We start from the raw sequence: 20851 nt of genomic DNA on the forward strand, positions 1-20851 counted from the left end.
AACAGAAAAAACTTGATACATTGGACCTCATTAAAATGATAAACTTCTGCTCTTTGAAGACTTTTTTGCTCTTTGAAAGAAAATATAAAGATAAGGTATAGATTGGGAAAAAATACTTGTAAAATACATATGTGACAAAGAACTTGCATAGAGAATATACAGAGGACTCTCAAAATTCAATACTTAAAAAACATTTTAAAATGGGCAAAAGATTTGAAGAAGATAAACTAAAGCTGTGCAAAGTACACTCCCCATCCTTGTCAGTTCTTTGTACCCAACAACATAATGGGGCCTGCCAACCACTTGGTAATCCACTCAAACAAAAGAGGAATGGACAGTATTTCTAAAGGCTGGCTGGCCTGCATCCAGGCAGAAGCCAAGGAGGAGTTCACAGGGACCAGCTGCAGATGGCAATGATGCTCGAGCAGAGACAAGCTGAGACCACTTCTGCCTGTGCCATCTCAGCTCTGCCTCCCTGTGTTCCACATCCAAAGTCCAGTGCCCTGAAGGGCAGCCCAGGCCTGTCTGTTAGGGTGTGCTCAAAACAGAAGCAGCAGAACCCAAACTCTACTTCCTTCACTGGGCTGAGTGGGAGGACACAAAGGAGATTACATCCTCCTTGGACATGAAGGAAGAGCGAGCTTCAGGAAGAGACTGAAGGATATGGATGGTTCCAGACACAACTCCTAGCCTTGAGTTACTCTGGATGCCAAGGCTGCAGCTCTGGTAGACAGCATTCTCCAAAGCATGGGGTGTATTTCATGAATGTGCATTAACAGGTACATAGACTTCAGGTTAAATCACACTGAATCTTATCAGGGCAAAGTTATTCCTTTTTCAATTCTCTTTCAATCCTAACATATCAAAATGAAAGTCTCAAGTTGGTGGTAATATATTTTAGCACCTCTTTAATACCTAAGTTTAGAAAACACTGAATTCAGCTTATTAGCACTAACTAGCCACAACATCGGTAGGGGAGGAAGTGGCACCTAGAGAACATAGTAGGCAGTAGTAGCAGGAGACTGACCTTGGCCTCCTGTGGCCTGGGGCCCAGGTGAGGCTGGTGACAGTGCAGGGCTGGGCTCTCCCTGGCTAGTGCCTGAGCCACTGCTATCAGGGGAGCCAGGGCCTTCACTGAGCTTCTGGAAACAGGCTCGGCAGCAGCGCTCCTTTTTGCCACCGTGCTTGCTCAGGACGTAGTTGTTGCAGCAGTAGTAACAGAAGATGCGGCCACATATCCTGGGAACAAAACAAGCCCAGGCTGTGAGGATGACACACTATGATCTTGTGTGATCTGCTCAGCACCCAAACTGGGCTCTGGATGCCATGTGACTCTCATCAGACCTGGCTCTGCCCCCAAGTTAGGATGTGGCCATGAGCTCATTTCCTAAGATTCCAACAAAGCCTTCTTGTCAGCTTGGTGAAAGCATGGTTTACTTCCTAAGGTCCTGGGAGGCAGGGAGACAAAGTGTGGCTGAGCCCACCTTCCCTGGCACCAAGTTGTAGGTATGCCTCCCATATCTCAGAAGCTAAGGCTCTAAGAGACCACAGACCTTCACAGCTATGCTGATTATTCTGCACCTGCCCCCAGCCCAGCCGAGATTCATCTTTATCCATCCTTCTCTGGCCTTCATGCCCCTGGCACTGCCTGTGTTCCTCTAGTGAGGTTTCAGGCCAGCTCTTGCTGGCTTCCAGTAATGCTGCTCCCCTCTGGTCCCTATAGGAATGGTAGAAGAACTGCTAGTCTCTGGGTATGCCCCATCCCTGTGGGGCCCCCTAACTCCATCCACATCTCTGTATTTTTTCCTTTCAGGGAGCCCTGAGTGTCTTGTTAGGATCCCAACTAATACACCTTCCTTACCTGGTTCCCTTAAAGCCAAAACGCAATGTGCTCTTCCTAAATAGTCAGCCATGGTGCCAACACCTATCACAGAGTCCTCTTTTGGATCTGTCTGCTCTGGTCCTGGGCCCCACCAGGGTGTTGGTGCCAACCCACGAGCTCCCTGCTGACCTGCAGTGGTGCCGCCGCACCATCCAGCTGAACTCCCGCTTGCAGTCGAGGCAGTGGTTTGCCTCTGTGTCTCCAAGCCATCTCTCCTCAGCACTGAGCTTCTGCTGGAATTCCAGGGCATCTGACTTCTGCCAGAGAGCATCCTTGTCCCTGGGACAAAACCACATTGGAAGAAAAGAAGAGAGAATCCATGAAAACAATAGGATGATCCTTGCTTCATTTCAAAAGACTGGTATCAAATTTCCTAAGTCATAGAAAGAAAATTCACTTTCACCTTGGAAATCTGCCCCAGCCCATGCTAAGTCTCCTCCATCTCCCCCGACATGCAGACTTAACTGACACCACATGTGTGAGAACATGCGGGAGGCAAAAGATGTACACAGAAGGCACTGTTAAATGCAAAGAGCTGCCAGCACCAAAGAGAGCCACCACTCAGGCACCTAAACAACAGTGCTGGGGACCACTGGGAGTTTAAGCTAAAACGTGCTGCCATGCCGACGGCGTGCAGTAAGCCCAAGGACCATGAATGTACTTCCCACCTGAATCTTAATGTGCTTGGGGCCCTTTATGTTTCTATGGTTGCTCCAAGTAACAATTAATCAGTGGAGAAGATCAAAGATTTCCTAGTGTGAAAATCTGATCAGATGTTAGCCTCCTCTGCCCCTCAGAGAGATGGTAAGGTCACTCCAAGAAGCCAGACTCAAAGAAGTGTGAGGCTTTCCAGAAAGGTCTGGCAGTGTCAGAATGTGCCTGATGCACTGGAGGGGGAGGATGTGAACAGAGGCTTCCTCAGGGATACTGATGAGCATGTTCAGGCTTGATGGTTTCTGACATGGGAAGTTTAGTTCTTTCTCACATGGAGCCCCAGCTAGCATCCTCAGGGCTAACGTGGCTCTAGCAGCACCTCAGCCACCGGTAATGTGACACCCGAGCCACTCAGGTCCTGAGAGAGACAGGCTCCATCACTGACCAGGAACTCCCAATCAACCCCAGATCTTTTGCCTTAAATAAAAAAGTTTGAACATGGGCTTGGCTGGCTTTTTCAAGGACACTTGAAATTGTCAGGAAGCAGGAAGACTCATTCTCTGAAGCAGCCTCATTCTCTAGGCTGGTCCACCCACACTTTGGGAATGTGGAATGCTGCCAGGAGCTGGTGTTTTCCATCACACCCCTCAGGTCACAAATACCCTGAGTTCTAACTCTGTATATTGATGATAAGAAGGCAGAGTTTTTAAACTTTCAAATTGGTTATAATTTTAATATCACTGTTTTCTAACACTTAATGAATTAGCATATCTAGGCTTTGCTGATCCATGGTGCTGCTAACATCACAAAAACAGGGCTAATCAGATTGTATGTGCCTCTTGAAGGAAAGACCCCAAACTACAAACCAATTCTATGAAGGCTTCTTACCAAAATTTTGAACCTGAGTCTAAGCAAGCTGCCAGTAGAATGATGGTTCTCAGCTCTGGCTCACTGGTGTCTGAGTCTCACTCCCAGAAATTCCAATTCGGTTAGTCTTGGTGGGGCCTGGACATGGGCATTTTTAAATTACTTTCCTAGTGATTCTAATATGTAGCCAGGATTGAGAACCACTGCAATAGTTCTAACTATGGACTCACAGGAAATGCAAGGGATGGATGATCATGTTAAATGACACCATGGGGAAGCAATCGGCAAAAGTAGAGAGATGATAGGGAAACCCATTGACTAAAAGGGATGTAAGAGACACAGCAATTGCAATAGATGAATCTAATTTAGATCCTGATTAGAACGACCTGAAAATATTCTAAGGCAATCGGAAAAATTTGAAACTGACTAGACACTTGATGATATTAAGAAATTATACTTCATTTTTTAAGGTGTAATAAGGACACTGTGGTTGTTTAAAAATGGAGGGTTCTGGCACCAGGCATGGTGGCTCATGCCTGTAATCCCAGGACTTGGGAGGCTGAGGCAGGCAAATCATTTGGGGCCAGGAATTCAGAACCAGCCTGGCCAACATGGTGAAGCCTATTTCTACTAAAAATATAAAAATTAGCTGGGAGTGGTGGTGTGTGCCTGTAATCCCAGCTACTCGGGTGGCTGAGGCACAAGAATCGCTTGAATGCAGGAGGAAGAGGTTGCAGTGAGCCAAGATCACGCCACTGTACTCAAGCCTGGGCAACAGAGTGAGACTCTGTCTCAAAAAAAAAAAAAAAAAAAAAATTCAAAAAATAGAAAATAAAAGAGTCCTTACCTTGGAGAGGTACATACTGAAATATTTATGGATGAAATGATATGTCTGGGATTTGCTTCAAAATAATCTGGGAAGGTGGGTAAGCAGGTGGGTCTACAGATGAATCAAGACTGGCCCTGAGCTGAACACTGTTGAAGCTGGGTGACAGGTACCTGGAGGTGTATTAATGATTCCATTTTTGTATATTTGAAAATTTCCATAAGGAAAAGTTAAAATAAGTTTTGAATGACTTGTCAGCATTAAAAAATCAGGACACTTCACATTAAGATCCAGGTTTCCACCTTCTCTCAAGAAGTAAGGTGGTCTGGCAGTTCTAGGCCAAGACATATGGCAGAAGCAGAGCCCAGCTGTGTCCTCAGTTTCTCACAGTCCCCTCCTGATACAAGCTTCCACTTGTATCAGCTGCCTGGTACCTGCAGGCACTGGAGTTTGGGACTCTAGTACTGGGGAAAGTGAGATGGAGAAGGAGAGAGGGGCTCCTGAGACAGCAGCAAGAAAGTGGGGAAATTTCTGAAGTATGCTTTCAAGAACAGCTGCATTTCTTTAGAGAAAACCCAAGTGTGGGGAAAACCCCAGCTGCTGGTTTGACACAGCACTAACCTGAGCAGCTCTATCAGCCGCTCCTCGAGATACTTCTTGGTTCTGTTGAGGTCATCCAGGTCAGCAAGCATCTTCTGGTCATTCCTCTCGCGGTTTGTCACCTCCTGGCAGAGTTTGTTGTAATACTCTTGGATTTTTGTTGTGGCTTTTTCGAGTTCCTTCTGGTTCCTGGGGGAGGAGTGGTAAGTTTTCTTGATTAGCCAGGACTTCCAGCTTTCCCAGGGCTCTAGGCTCACCCAGGACTCTAATGAGGGGTGCTACTGCCCTCCGCCATGGGGGAGCCCCTTGGTATCTGCTCACAGCTTATGCAGTCCCCTAGCTTTTGAGACTCTCCTCTCACCCCCACATACAAAGGGCCATTCTGGGAGGGAAAGCAGGCTGACCCCAGGTTGCCAGAAGCACCCTAAGTGAATAGAACTCTGCACCCCTTGGCTCCTGGACAGGGGCTGGGCTTACAAGAGAAGCCTGATAGGCAAGGCTCATGGGCTGGTGATGGGGAGGATGGGCAGGAGGAGAAAGGAGTCAGGACAGGCAGGACAGAGGTGTAGCTTCCTGGAGGTGGCCACACAGAGGAGGGCCTGTCTTCCACACGTCCTTGGGACTCTACACATGGGGCATGGCCCTGGGCCCACGGCAGGCACTCAGTCTTAATCTGCACTGCCAGCTGTTCTACCTGATAGCCCCCCTGAGGCCCAAGGAATTCCGTTTTGGGTGCTGCAGGGTGTCTCAGTCTATAGCAGAGGGAGCTGGCTGAATCTCGCTGTCTTCCTCACCCCACCCACTCCATTTTTAATGCAGCTATTTCCTAAGGCAGTGGTTTTCCAAGGATGGTCCAGTGGGACATAATAAAACTCCATTAAACAAAGGGTTCTGCAGAGAGACTGATTACTTTACACCTTCCACATCTAGTATAAAGTTGCCAGGAGGTTGTTTAGTAGACCCTGTCCACCAAAATGGCCTTATAGGTGCACCCCCACACACAGGCAGCATATGTGTGTGCTTGCACACACACACACCACACACACACACTGAATAAAATAAGTTGGCAAATAGACTGTACAGCTTTGAGCAACTGAAACAAATGCTCTGAGATCTTACAAAAAACCACTGTTTATCATGTTTTCATGCCACCAACTCAGACTCTGTTTAAATTGTCATATGAACATGACTTAACTAAGGGCAGCCAGTGCCCTGTAGGATCTGAACACTAGAAGGGTAAGATGAAAAACGTATGTCCAGGTTACCAAATGTCAAAGATATCCTGGATCTCCTACTGAGCCAGAGCCCAGGCCTAGAAGGCAGGTGTTGGGAAGAGGTAATAGATAAATAGAAAAGTTAGAGACTTGGGACAAATTGGTGTGCTTATCTTTGCTGGTGGCACACATGCAATTCGATTCCAGCAACTCCTCCTCCCTGCTACACCTTTTTAAAATCAGGTCTTCCTCCCTGTTACATCTTTTCTTAATCAGGTCCTGGCTCAACTAGCTGTGTCCCATGACCACATGGTGGACTTAGGCTCACAACTCCACGTGGCCCCAAGCCTGAAAATGAGGGGGTCAAGGAGGCCTTGGGTGGCAGCGTGATCTGCTATCCACAGATATGGCATCAGAGTCTGCACAAAGACAGGCTGATCCTGGTCCTTGGCACACTCATCTTCCTCATCCATAAAATGGGGATAGATGATAACACCTTCCTCATAGGACTGTTAGGAGGATTAAATGGGCAAATGTATGCAAAGTATTCAAAACAGAGTCGGCCACGTTTTCAGCATTATTTAAATACATGCTGCTACTATTACCATTATTATTATGATCTAACTTTTATTTCATTTTAGTTTTTCCAAAGCTTGCAGTTACTGAAGTATGCACTGCCAGAGAGAAGAAAATTGAGTTAGGAGAAAGGTGCTTTAGCCGTGTATAGGTTGTGATGGGCAGGCAGCCAGGTTCTCTGTGGCATGCTTCCAGCAGAAGCACTTTCCGAGTTTGTGGCTTTTCGTGCAAAAGGACTTCCTAAACCTAATATGAGTGACTGACTTTCTAAATGACGAGACCAAACACTCCTTCCCTGAAGACTACCGACAGCTGCGTAGGTGGACTGTGACTAACCTTTCTAGGTCTTCACGCAGGGCAGCCCCCTCCTTGTCCTTCCTCAGCATGGCCGCCTGGCACTCTGCAAGATGGTTGCTAGTGCAGCTCAGCTTCTCTCCCATGTCTGCTTGGGTGGCCTGGCACAGGACATCAGGGAGAAGACACTCAGCTTGCAGAAGGCCATGCAACGTACCATAAAGTGGCTGGTGTGCCATCCACCCCATCTGGCTGGGTCACTTCTAAATGGAGGGTTGTTTCCTATTAAGTTCAAGAGGCCATGAACCTCTGCTCTATATTTGTGGGGCCTCAGTTGCAACTAGTTGTGGTGGTTGGCAAGTGGCAGGTACCAGAATTCCCAGGGTAACACTGAAGGTAGAGGTGGCAGGGAGCAGGATTCACCTGAACAAGTCACTGCTCTGAAGACTGTGGGTCCAGTGCCACCCCTGCTCCCACCCATTTTAGAATCACTGGCTGGCGATCACCCATAGAGATGGCCAAAGAGGACACTTATTTCCTTTCTGCATTTGGCAGCTCCGGCCAGGTATCCAGGGAATGGATGGAGGGGGTCAGGGTACAAACTAGGGTGTCTACAAAGGTGAACTGAGGACGGCTTCAGCTTGGGAATCTGGAGGCATGCAGGGAGCCCTCTTAAATGGTCCAGTCAAAACCACACCAGATGCCCTCTCCCTGACAGGTCTACACTACCAGGGCCTACCTTCAGCTTCTCCACAGCTTCCTCAGCAGCCTGCAGCTGCCGGCCTTGCTCCTCAAGCTGGCCCCTGAGGCTCTTGCACTCTTCACCAGCATTCTAGAGAGGACAAGAAAGGGATCATAAAAGTAGGGTCCTTGCTCTGAGGATCCCTCAGCCCCCTCACCCAAACAGATAAAACCAAGCTACCTTTCTCTTTTTCCCTGCAAACTGGCTCCTCAATGAGCTTTGGGTTTATTAATAGTGAAACACTTTCAAGCTTACTAAGAAAAGAGACTTAGCCTGGTCCCCAAACTTAGAACTTAATTTCCGCAAGAGAAAAAGTTGGCTATAAGCCACATGGAGTTTCACGGAGTGGGGTGGCACTGGGTGGGGAGGCACATCTGTGGCACTGCGGTGGAGCTGCCTCAGAGAGGAGGGTTAGGAGTAGCCTGAGAGTGCACAGACCTTGATGCAGACAGACTAGTGGCAAGCCCTGGAAATCAAAGCCCCAGGCCATTCTGCGCTGTCTTCACTCTAGACAGTCCTTAACCCCTCATCTTTGTGTACTATCAAAGGCACATAGTAACTGCTCATCTCATTAACTTGTCTGTCCCAAGGGCCTTGTGAAAATGAAGTGAGCTTGTTCCCTTCCCTGTATCTGCTGTCAGGAGAGCACCTGATGGGGTTGGTTATTCATTAAGAACTCAGAGATAGGACATGAGGCAGCTGTGAACTGCTGGCCCTCTGCAGGGGTTTTAGAGGCCAAGTCAGGGCTCTCACACTCACATGCCCGGCGGGGCTGGGCAAGTACAGAAACCAGTGTAAGGAAAAGTGCAGAGGATGTGTGCCTCCTTTAAAGTGGGCAGACACCCTCAGGTTCCTGCTGACTGCTGCCACAGGGCGGGGGCAAGGTGAGGACGCAGGCTTTCAAAAGCCCTCAAACTGTATTTGTAAACACCCTGCTCTTTCAATGTTGGCTACTAATTTTACAAACTTCTGTGTGGGCTAATCTTGTTTGCAATGGTCTTGAGTTTAAACTTCTGGGCTAAGGCATCACTCCCAATGTTCTGCGCCTAACATATTCCTGCAGAGAGAAAGATGCTACTGGGAGCTGTGATAGGACAGGGCCACAAGGTGTTTGCCTGCACCCACAGTACATTCTCCAGCCCTCACCTGCCTCATGGCTAAAGGTGCATCCTCCCATGGACCCACCAGGCCTGCCCAGGGAGAGGGGTAGAGCCCAAGTGGTTGAAGCTAGGATTACCTTAAGTCTGCTCTGGTAGTCCATGATTTCAGCACTCAGCTGGAACTTGAGGGTGTCGAGCTCCTGGTGTGCAGCCTCTTGGAGGCTCTGGGCCCGCTGCTCGGCCTGGGCGAGCTGGGCCTGCAGGCCAGGCAGTGAGCCGGCTGCTGCCTTGGCCGCCTTCAGCTTCTCCTGCAAGCTCTCCTTCTCTTGCTGCAGCCCAGCTACTTGGCGCTCCAGGCCCTCTCGCTCCCTTGAGGCTGCCTCTTTGGCGTCCTGGAGCTCCTGGACAGCACAGGCCAGTGCCTCCTCCACTCGCTCCTTTTCCACGGTCAGTGCGCAAACCTGGATGCCCAGCTCGGCTGTGTCCGTGTTGGCCCGGTGCAGCTGCTCTTGCAGCTCAGCGTGCTCCAGCTGTGCTTCCTCGGAGCTGCATTTGGCCTGGGACAGCTCCTCCTGCAGGGCCCGCAGCTCCTCCTCCCTCTGCTGGGCCTCATCGGCCCTCTCCTCCTGCAGTGCCCCTTCACGCTCCGAGCATTGCAGCAGCTCCTGGACATGGGCTCTGTTAAGGGCTTCATTCTGCTCCTTCAGCTGCTGCACAAGGGTTTTGTGCTCCCTCAGGACGGCCTCAGCCATGCTTAGCTGGCTCTGCACCTTGTCCTGGTCATCCAGGGCTGCCCGCATCTTGGCCTGGAGGTCCACCACCTGAGCCTGCAGCCGTTGGACCTCCCCCTGATGGACTTCCAGCTGCGCCTGAGACAGGGCTAGCTGGGCAGCCAGCTCACGGGCTTCATTGTCGGTGGGTGGGCCAACTCCCTGTTGGCCTTTCTCTGCTGTGAGGACCTCAATCAGCTGGGTCTGCTGCTGGCACTGGCTCTCGAGAGCCCTAAGCTCTCTGTGCCGGGCCTCTGCCAGTTGCCGGCACTGCTCCACCTCCTCCCGCAGCTGCTGACACTCGCCCTCCTTGCTCTGTAGAATGGCCTCCTTCTCTGCCATCTGGGCTTTCATGGCCTCCTTGGCCTTCCTTACAGCCAGCAAGCTCGCCTCCATCTGGTCACCCAAGTGCCGGATGCTGGCCTGCTCGGCCTCCAGGGAGGCCAAGGAGCCCTGGATGGCTGATTCTCGCTGCTGCAAAGCCTGGTAATCGGCCTGCAGGGCTTGCAGCTTGCCCTCCAGGAGCTGGTTACGCCCGACCACATTCTGTAGCTCCTTCTCCAGCTCCCTGTTGGCCTGCCGGAGCTCTTCCTCCTGGCTGCCCTCTTGCACCTTGGTATCGTCTAACTGTGCCTCCTGCAGGCCCCTCTGCTCCTCCTCTGGCTTCCCACAGGCCTCTTGCAGACTGGAGTTCACAGGGACCAGGGCCTCATTCTTCTCACCTGCCACTGGCAGTTCTGGGCCAGGCGGCCCAGCAAGCTGCTCGAGCATACCCACCTGCTGGCTGAGGTGGTCTTTGTCCTGAATGAGCTGCTTCTTCTGCTCCTCCAGGTCACTCACATGTTGGCTCACCTGTGCCAGCTGGGTCTCCAGGAACTGCAGCTGCCGGGTCAGAGACCTGACCTCCTGCTCCAGCAGCTCCTTCTCCTCCTGTTGCTGTTTTTTCTCCCGCCTCAACTCTGCTAGCTCCTCCTCCCAGGAGCTCGTGTGGGCCAGCAACTCCTGCAGCCGTCGCCAGAGCTGGTCTGCCTCCTGTCCCTTCCCAGACAACTCCTCCTGGAGTGGGGCCATCTCCTTCACCAGGCGCTCCAGGCTGGCCCGGGCATCCTCTTTCAGCTGCAGCTCCTTGACCAGCTGTTCCAGTTGGGCACTCTGCTGTCTGTTGACCTCCTCGACCTTGGTTCTCTCCCTTTCTAGGGCTTGAAGCTTCTCCCCTAGCTCCTGCAACTCCTGGGCCGCATCACTGGGAATAGGTTCTTGCCGGCCCTTTGTGTCTGATGCCGTATCTGCCTTCTGCTGAGCCATGGCTAGCCAGCCTGGGAAGCTGGCTAAATGCTGGTTTTTCTTGCCCAGTGAGTCCCGTGTGGCCTCAAGCTCCTGTGCCAAGGGCTGCAGCATGGACTCCAGCCGCCGCAGGGCTGTGTGGTAGTCCTCCTCCTTCTCTGCTGCTCCTAGCTCCAGGGCCTGCAGGCATGTCTGCAGCTCCTTCACAGTGTTCTGGGTGGCCTGGGTGACCTCCCACTGCTTCTGGAGCTCAGCTACCAAGCAAGTGAGGCGAACGTTGTCCTCCGCTGCAGTGCGCCCCCTCTCCCTCTCTGTCTGCAGTTGCTCCCCTTGCTGGCTGACAGCTGCCCTCAGCTCCTGGTTCTCTCTGTCCAGCTGCTGCATGCGCTCCTGTAGCTGCTTCTCCCGCACCTCCAACTGGTCCAGCTCTAGTCGCATCTCATCAAAGCCCTCCAATGCCTCGTTGTTTAGGGGGCTGTTCAGGTCAAAGTTGGACACCATCTCTTGAGTCTGGGAGGGAAAACACAAAAGACAAGTGGCTTTAGGATGAAGCTACAGGGCTATTCAGAAAAGCTTTAGAGTTTAATGAGAGCAGAGGTAAAAATACAGGCATTACCTGCCCTAAGGTTAGTCTAAAGAACTATTCAAAAGACTAGAATCCCTTTGCTCAAAGCATCTGCCACAGATTCAGCAGCACATTCCAAAGCTATGAGGCCACCCATGTGAGCTCCACTGAGATACAGACTTGCATTTCCCATCCAGCCTTCTTCAGCCTTATTAACTTAATGGACGTTGTCTCTGAGATAAATTCAGTTATATCTAAGCTGTTGTTCATTCATTGTGCCATACCCGTAACTGCAACTCCTGGCATGATTAAGCCACAAAATAAGGTAAAAGATTCATCTATTTTCTACTCTTAATGCTCCTTATATTGATCATTTTAATTTTTTTAATTGCTGTTCAGTTTCCACAGAACTATATACAGCTGTGATAAATTCACATTTCTAAAAAAAATTAACAAACTGCCACTACCTACTAACATTGACTGAGCCCTTGCATATGTCAAGCCCGTAAGTACTTAACATATGCTTAAGAACTGCATGCGCACCCCTCATTTATGAGCTAGAATGAGTTTTATTATCCCCAACCTGTGGATGAGAGAGCTGAAGGTTAAGTAATTTCCCCTTGGTCACAGCTGGTAGGTGAGAGTCAGGATTTGACTCTTGTCACTTTTAACCACGGTGCTAAACTGCTTCTTTTAAAATACTTTAAAATCATTTAGAAGAATGTAATTTTAAGAGAGCCTAGATTCTATTTGGTTGAAAAACCCAGACTCCCGGGAACAGCAGCCATAACTGAGTGGTTCTATTGCTCTGGCTGGAACAACGGGCATCTGAGAACATCACCCTTGAGTTGCTAGGGGCAAGGACATACCCTGGTAGAAGCTATAGGAAGATAATTCCCAGCCTTCCTGGCCTTACCTGCAGGTAGCTGCTCACCAAGCTGCTCATGCTGGAGCTGCGGCTAGGGGGTTTCCACAGGTAAGCAGAAGAGCCAGTGGTCAGCGTCCTCCTGTGGGGCCACAAAACAGACATACCTGTATTCAGAGCAGGAAACCTAACACATGGAGGCCTTGCTGGTCACTAGGCAACCAGGTGGTGGTAGGGGGCTGCCTTCCCAGGTAGAATGTAAGAAAATCAAACCCAACAGATTCCACCAAAGAGCACAGCTACACTGGTCTGTAACAGATGAATTCCATGGCTAGAGTTTTACCATCATGGCTTTCCTCCCACTGCCAAAAAAGAATTAAGTGAACATGTATTTCCCACTATTTGGTTTAAATTTTCCTTGAGCTTTTGGTGCCTGCCTCAGTTTGTCTGCCAGTGAGGAACAAGCAGCAGTCAGTTTGGTAAATAAGAGTCACACTGTGCTTGGGGGCTCAGCTGCCCGCTCTGTATGACACAGCAACAGTGTGGCTGGGAGGCCTGCTTCTAGGTCACATAACCAGGCCAGTCAGTGCAGATACAGAACATTTCCCTCATGCAGAAAGTTCCATTGGATGGCACTGCTTTAGAAATACAAAGGCTTGTGTGATAACTCTCGTTTAGCAGGAACACTGGAAACTAAACACATTTTTACTTCATCAGAATCATCTCCTAAATCTAAAATTATTGTGTGTTCAAACCTAGTCTCCAAAACCCAGCAACTGCCCTTCACAGTATCTTCCCTGAAGACAGTCACATATGTACATAAGGAGACAGTGGGGATGCTCTTGGCAGCACTGTAACTGGAAAAAGGGAAACCAAACAAACTCTACACTGCTATGGAAAGAGATACACTGTGGCTTATTCACCCAACAGAATTCTCTACACCATGGGTTGGCATTCTTTTTTTTTGAAAAGGGCCAGATAGTAAATATTTTGGTCTTGTGGGCTATATGGTCTCTGTCACTCAACTGGCACTGTTAGCATAAAAGCAGCCATGGACAACAGGTGAGTAAATGGGCAAAGCTGTGTTCCACACAGCCCTCTGGGCTGTGCTTTGCCAACCCAACTCTACACTTACAGAACTCCATGTATAAGCAGATACAAAATCTCAAAAACAAGGCAAAATGAAAAAAGCAGGTTGCAAAGGATAGCTATTACATGATTCAACATGTGTAAAATTTTAAAACATTTACAAAATAAAACTATATATATATACTTATATAAAATATTTACAAATACACAATTAATAATGAAAGCATAAGATCTGAGAATGAAATGCATTGATTACATGATTACTTCTGAAAGGGGAACAAAGGAGAAAGGATGGCAATGGGGTGGGGCTTTAGCTGATCTATAATATTTTATTTCTTAAAAAAAGTATCAGATGTAACCAAACCTCCCCACAAGAGCCAGCTTGAAGGGGGCTCCCCACTGGGGTAATTGGATAAATGGGATAATGTAAGCTTCAAAATAAATAATGACAGTGACAGAATGCAACCTATTGAATAAAATAAGAATCCATGAGTCAATACTGCTATGAATGAATGGGGAAAAAGAAAAAGATCTTCCTTACAGTAGAATGCCAACTAATAATGTAAAAGAAATAATGGAGTTAGAAAATCACTCTGGTAATGATGATGGTAATAACTGCTTCAGGCAAGAATGATCAAATGGTATTAAAACTAATACAGGACAGATTTAAGAGAAAAAAGGATAATAATGTAATTTCAGCATGTCTTCCCATAAGATATATACTCATTACAAAGGAAGAAATAGTAACTTTTGGAGAAACTTGGCAAGCACCGCCTTACCCAAATGACCAGGGTTAACCTCATTAGTAATGAAACAAATCAACACTGTGTGCCTCCAGATACAGTGTGCTGACAAGGACACAACAGCTAAGGTATTCCTGCCAAAAACACTTAACCTAAATCCAATAATGAGGAAACATCAGACAAACTCAAATTAAGGAACATTTTACAAAATAACTGGCCTGTATTTTTCAAAAATGTCAATGTTATGAAAGACAAAGACTGAAAAACTGTTCAAAATTAAAGGGGACTAGAGAGGCATAGCAATTAATGAATTAACAATTAATATGTGATCTGGGATTGGACCTTAGATTATGAGAGACATTACTGAGATAATTTGTAAAATTTAAATGAGATCTGTAAATTAGATAGCAGTATTGTATCAATGCTAATTTTCTGATTTTAATAACTGTACTGAGTTACATAACAGGATGTCCTTGATTTTAGAAAATACACAATTAAGTACTTAAGAGAAAAGAGGATCAAGTCTGTAATTTACTCTCAAAAGGCTTAGGAAATAAATCAACATGTAAATAGAAAAAATGATGAACAATTATAGTAAAATATCGATAACTAGGGAATCAGGGTGAAGGACAGATGAGTACTTTGTACTATTTTTGCAACTTTTCTGTAATTCTGAAATTATTTCAAAATGTAAAAGTTTTAAAAAGAGTATCTGGGCCAGGCGTGGTGGCTCACACCTGTAATCCCAGCAGTTTGGAAGGCCAAGATAGGAGGATAGCTTGAGCCCAGGAGTTCAAACCAGCTTGGGAGAGATGGCAAGACTCCATCCCTACAAAAAATAAAAATAAAAAAAGGACATCTGAATATGGCAAAATTAAATCCTAGTGGTTTGCATGTGACTATCATAGTCACCACTTTTCTCTATACATGAAGTATTTCCTAATAAAAAATATGAATGTTAAATTTTAAAAGCCTTATAAACAGAAAGCAAAACAAAACAAAGAACACTGGACTTGATTTTAACCCAAGTCAGGTGTCCCAGGCCTGCTGCCCACCAGCTGGGTGACTTTGTCAAGTCCCCTGATCCTCTGAGCCTGTTCCTCACACCTCCTTCCTGGAGCTCATGTAAGGACTCTGGTGGTATGTGAGTGCCACACTGGTGTAAGATATGGCTGGCTTGATGGCCTCAGAAAAGAAAAAAAGAAGAAACAAGAAACAAAAATGCAGCAACCTTTCCTGCAACCCTTATGTGGACAAGCTGTGGCTTTCACTTCCTCTCCTACTGCTTAGGAGCCTTCTGTAATAACTCCATAAGAACAGGCACGGCAAAAAGCCCACTCCTCCCCCAATGCCCGTAACAACAAGTGCCTTCAAAAAATTTTAAAGCCTTGGCTTTTGCAATACACATCTCCACTGACTCATGCTCTGGCCAGTTAAGTTGGTTTAAGGTTGGAGCCTTCAGATGTTATTGTTAGTCATGATTCAACAAAGTCTGTAAAAGGAGCTGGAATAAGAGTTGAACAGGTTTGTGTAATTTACTGAGCAAGCAAAATTGCTTTGAGTAGACTGGTGGCAATCTTCAAAACTTCAAATGTCTCTTTTCCTGTCTTTTAAACCAAGCAATCCTTCAAAGTACCTGGCAAATGTTGGCCAGGCAGCATCCAAGTCAAAGCCCCTCGACGCCAGGTCAAACTGAACCTCAGTCAGCTCATAGAGTTGGCCCACAATGTCCGAGCTCAGCTTTGGCTGCAGAAAGGGGCTTCTTGCATAGTACCAGTCACTGCAGAAAAACATGTCAATTATAAGAGTAATAAAGATAAAGTATGAATTTACTCAGTCCTCCCACTGTGGCTCTGCCTCATCGAATTCCAACTCAGGTTACTAAATTAAAAGACACAGGCACACAAACCAATTTCATTTTCATGGTAGAAGAACATAACTCTCAAATAAGCTTGCTCTTCTTCAAAGAAATTACTGCAATGATCTGGATGCTTATTCATTTATTATATATATCATATCTACTTCTCAAAAAGGATATGGGAAACCTTAAACATCAATTATTTGCCAAGAAAGGGGAATTGTAGGAGAAAGAAAACTTCTTTTTTGAAAGATTACTTCCTATCCCATTTTCAGAACTCAATATGGGACACTAAACTCACTGCTAATTTCTGTCCAGATACCAATTTAAAAGCCAAGGAACAAACTATTCAGAAATGGTTCAGCACCGTAAGACAGGGTGAGAAAAAATAAAATAAATGTTATCTGCATTTTGAGGTAGTGGTTGTATCATTTCAGGCAAAGTAACAAGAATTTTAAAAAGATGCATCAGAACACAGTCGCTCATGCCTGTAATCCCAACACTTTGGGAAGCTGAGGCAGGAGGATAGCTTGAACCCAGGAGTTCGAGGCCAGGGTGGGCAACATGGCAATATCCCATCTCTACCAAAAAAACACAAAAAATTAGCTGAGCATGGTGGCATGTACCTGTAGTCCCAGCGTCTCAAGAGGCTGAGGCAGGAGGATTGCTTGAACCCAGGAGGTAGAGGCCACAGTAAGCCATGATCATGCCACTGCACTCCAGCCTGTGTGACAGGTTAAGACTACCCCAACCCCCTACCCCAACCCCTGCCTAAAATGAAAAAGATGCCTGGGCATAGTGGCTCACACCTGTAATCCTAGCACTTTGGGAGGCCTAGGCAGGGGGTTCACTTGAGCCCAGGAATTTGAGGCCAAGCTGGGCAACATAGTGAGACCCTGTCTATATAAAAAGTAAAAAATTAGCCAGACACAGTGGTAAATGCCTATCCAGCTACTCGAAGGCTGAGGTAAGAAGATCACTTGAGCCCAGCAGCTTGAGGTTACAGTGTGCTATGATCGTGCCACTGCACTCCCGCGTGGGCAAAAAAGTGGGACATTATTGTCTGTGAACTGTGATTAAGTCAAGCTGTTGATGACGATCTTCACCAAACATCTAAAACAAAATAACCTTCAAATCAAATATGCAAACTTTTTCAGCTCACATCAATTCACAAGGCCTGTCACATGCATGAGAAATATGAGTGCATCTCTATGCAAATCAATCTTTAAGGTGACATAATGAAACAAAAGGTTTTCCCTTTGTAGTTTTTTTTAGATTCAAAAAAATTTGGAATACTCCAAAAGGAAAGGGGCCAAGAGATGCTGGAAAACCCAAAGAGGTTTTGTTGAGTGGTACCTGATTTGCAGCTTCTAAGCTGACACCCATTCTCCCCTTTATAGACTCAATCCCTGCCTCTCTCCTCCCTTCTCTCTTCCCTTTTGAGGCTTCAGCACTACCCGCACAAAGGCTGACTGCACACCTGACCTGAGCTCTGCAGTGGCTCCCAGTCCTGGCTACCCACCACAGTCTCCAGTGTGTTCACTCAGTATGCCAGGTGAGGACGCAGGCTCAGTAGTGTTAAAAGCCTTACAGGTGATTCTGCTGAGAGGCCAAGGCTGTAACCTGTCTGTCCAGTAGTGCTGGCACCAAGGACATGCCATCCACCAGGGAAAATGCCTGGTATCGGGAGTTAAGAGAGCAACGGGTGAGGCCTAGAGAAAAGCATTAAGCCCCTCTGAGCCTCACTTACCTATAAAAACACAGTGCTACTTGCCCACATGTGTCAAGGACTTTGGGAGGAGGGGTGGAAGACAATGATAGATGTGGAAGGAGTCTGCAGTGTCACGGGGGACACAAATGAGCACTACTGTTGCAGTTGTCATTATTATTAATTAACTTTAGTTCATTTCTGCACGGGATGATGCTAAACCCCAGCCCTGTCCTGTATTTACCTGGTCACTTTGGTGTTCATGAAGCACTGCTGTAAGGTGTCTGCCAACCTCTGGTGCACCAAGGAGTAGCGAATAAATGCTCTTCCTTTCCCCAAGGATGTTCGGAGCTGGAAAAAGCAGATTACATAGAGCCAAAGAGCTGTCAGCCTAACTCCAAATACAGACCTGGTCTCATAGATGGCTTGTGAAACGCAGATACAGGGCAAAAAATGTCACCCAATTTTACCCTATACGTTGTCCTTCAAAGGACACAACATATTTGATACTCTTACCGCAGAGAGTAAGGCTTGAAGTGGGTGAACTACTTGCAGGCCTTCATCTGAGAATAATCTGCAGACTCCAGCAAACATATCATGGAAAACATATTAACAAGAGGCTTCCAAACATCTGTGGATTCTATTGGAATGTCACTTTCCCTCCTCTGCTCTATCAGAATCTCTGGGTTTGGAGTCAGATAGGAACCAAATAAAACTCAGTTTTATATTAGAGTAAAACCTGGAGGTAGGTAAATGAAGCACTTCTCACACCAGAAGTCAGCTTGAGGAGGAAGAGATGGGCTCAGCTCAGCTAATGCTGGTTTGTTTTTAAGGTGCGTGGGGAACAGGTGCAGGGGAAGGGCCTAAAGGGCTTGGCAGAAACATGTGCAGAAGGAGGAAGGGAGGGACAAGGGCAGAGGTGCGTGAGTGTGGCCGTGTAACTGCCTCATCTGTGTCCCATGAAACCATCAGTAAAATCTACAAGTCTGCCAACGCTTTCCTGGTTGGATTTCCTGTTCTTTATCAGATATGCCAAATCACTACATTGAATCAGAAGGAGCCCAGGGGTGAGACCAGGGGTGTCTCTAGGCAGCCCAGTCACAGTGGGCTAAGGATAAAATGGATATGGGTCTGTCTCACAAGTTTGGCATGGATGGCATAGGAAGGCCCAGGTGCAGGCCTGTCTTCAAAACCTCTCCCCACAGAGCTTATACCTAAAATCCAATTCAGAGGAAGGAGAAGATGTGACCATAACTGTTTGAGGCTTAAATTCACCACTCAAAAGCTTGTTGTGATGGAAATGGGATATGTTGGTCAGAGACTCTGCCATGAGGCTGCAAAGCAGGGCTCTGTCAGCTGGGAGCATATAATGGCCAAGGCGGATGGAATAAAAGGGACAGCCACAGAAGACACTTGGGCAAGTTTGCAAATTAGGATTCATATTCCTTATAGGTCAGCCCAGAAACTCAAGAAAGTAGGCAGGAATTCAAAACCTCCTGACCTACCACAAGCACCTGCTCTCTCAGGCTCTGGCTCTGGGTAGGGTAAGCTGGGACCAATACCCTCCCCACCCCTTCAAAGGTCAGAAATATTTACAGTGTGTATATGTGATGGCGGAAGGGGGAGCAGTGGTTTGCCAGAGGGTTCCTATACCTCATACTATTCAAATTTTAATTCCAACACTATATTGAGTCAGGAAATATTGGCATTAAATGCCAGTGATTGAGGCTGTACCACATATTTCCTGATTCAATGGGGTAAACATCCTGGTGTATAGCACCTTTTAGCTCAGAGCTATATTTCTTCTTACTGCTGACTCAAGGAAATGATACCATATGAAGTAGTTTTAAAAAACAAAAAGGTGTTAACTCTCTTTAACTACAGAAGCTGTAAGACATTTCCCCATGTATGTTTTGGGTACAGCCAGGACACCTGGAAGTGAAGGCAGGCAGCAGCCTGGTTTATAGGCTTTATAAAAACCACCATGACATGTCTGCAGATAGACGATCTCAGCAGATGCGCGGGGGAGAATCTTGATGGTATATCCTGTCTAAATCAGTTTTCCACTGACGATTGAGGTGAGAACAAAGTGTTTAGTGGTGATAACCAGGAAATTCAGGCCATTGGAAAGAGGTGAGCAAGGCATTGTAAAGTGAAGCGTGTCAATTATACAAACACACACCCTGCAGAATTTCATTAAGACCCTCACATCACAGCCCAGGTCTGTAAGTTCCCAAAGACAGGAACTTGTCCTTATTTTTGGCAAACTTACCATTATACCAGCCTTTAGAACATCAAAACTTTTTTAATGGCAAACATTTAAGGCTATACTTTTAATCAGGCCCGTTAACTGAATTAAATATATATATATATATAAAGGGATCTATTTATTTTAAAAGGCATTTTTAGGGGGAAGGGAACAATAGTTCCTTTGTTAATCAGGCCCATTAACTGAATTAAATATATATATATATATATATATATATATATATATATATATGGAACTATTTATTTTAAAAGGTATTTTTAGGGGGAAGGGAACAATAGTTCCTTTGTACTGCAAATCAAAATGCTGCATGGCCTTTTTATGTTTTGAGATTATGGATCCACTTTCATTAACTAATTCCTTAATTTTTTTTAGCTTCTAATCAGAACCCACATACACTATCCAGAGAAGCAATACAATGGCAGCAAAGGACAGGAAATCTGCAGGGTACATGAGAGCTGATTCTGCTTTAAACCAGGTCATTGTGCCATGAGCCCGACGTCGAGCTACACCCTCATCACAGTGAAACACAGTCCAAGCTGAGCCCCTACTGAATCTCCAGAAATGGTTTCTTAGAACCTTCACCTATTTTAGCCTAAATAGCTACCGCCTACCTCAAAGGGGTCTGAGGGGACCTACAAATGCTTCTTATCCATTAACTCTTGCCCTCTCAGTTAAAGACCCAGATGGCTACTTGATTATTAAAATTAACCAAGTATCCAGCAACTCACTTAGCCTAGGGATGTTCCAAGCCATTCCAACCAATGATGCCCCAGAGAGCAGTCTTCAACAGAGATGAAACTGGACCCTATGGGAAGCAGAGCCTATGCCAGCCACTAAAACACCAACATTCATGCAAGCAAGGAATGTTTTTTGCTTCTAGAAAGTCAATTTCCATGGCTTCAGACTATCTAAAGATCTGTCTGCATTATGAGAAAGAAGAAGAAA

The 20851-nt window shown here is 46.7% G+C and overlaps 1 protein-coding gene across 4 annotated transcripts in view; it reads right to left on the bottom strand.

Annotated features, from left to right (window-relative positions):
- The window catches only part of FYCO1 (FYVE and coiled-coil domain autophagy adaptor 1), a 77723-nt gene that overhangs the window by 39455 nt on the left and 17417 nt on the right, over positions 1-20851 (bottom strand). For all 4 annotated transcript variants that reach the window (XM_003309767.7, XM_016940897.4, XM_009445349.5 and 1 more), the window contains exons 5-13: positions 17882-17988; positions 15708-15851; positions 12291-12381; positions 8893-11319; positions 7653-7745; positions 6956-7074; positions 4851-5018; positions 2012-2161; positions 1028-1239 (exon numbers count right to left, since the gene is read on the bottom strand). In XM_003309767.7, coding sequence (XP_003309815.3) covers positions 1028-1239; positions 2012-2161; positions 4851-5018; positions 6956-7074; positions 7653-7745; positions 8893-11319; positions 12291-12381; positions 15708-15851; positions 17882-17988 — 3511 coding nt within the window. The remainder of the gene's footprint in view (positions 1-1027; positions 1240-2011; positions 2162-4850; positions 5019-6955; positions 7075-7652; positions 7746-8892; positions 11320-12290; positions 12382-15707; positions 15852-17881; positions 17989-20851) is intronic.

The sequence above is a fragment of the Pan troglodytes genome, chromosome 2 (genome assembly GCF_028858775.2).
Source record: "Pan troglodytes isolate AG18354 chromosome 2, NHGRI_mPanTro3-v2.0_pri, whole genome shotgun sequence".
Taxonomy (NCBI): domain Eukaryota; kingdom Metazoa; phylum Chordata; class Mammalia; order Primates; family Hominidae; genus Pan; species Pan troglodytes.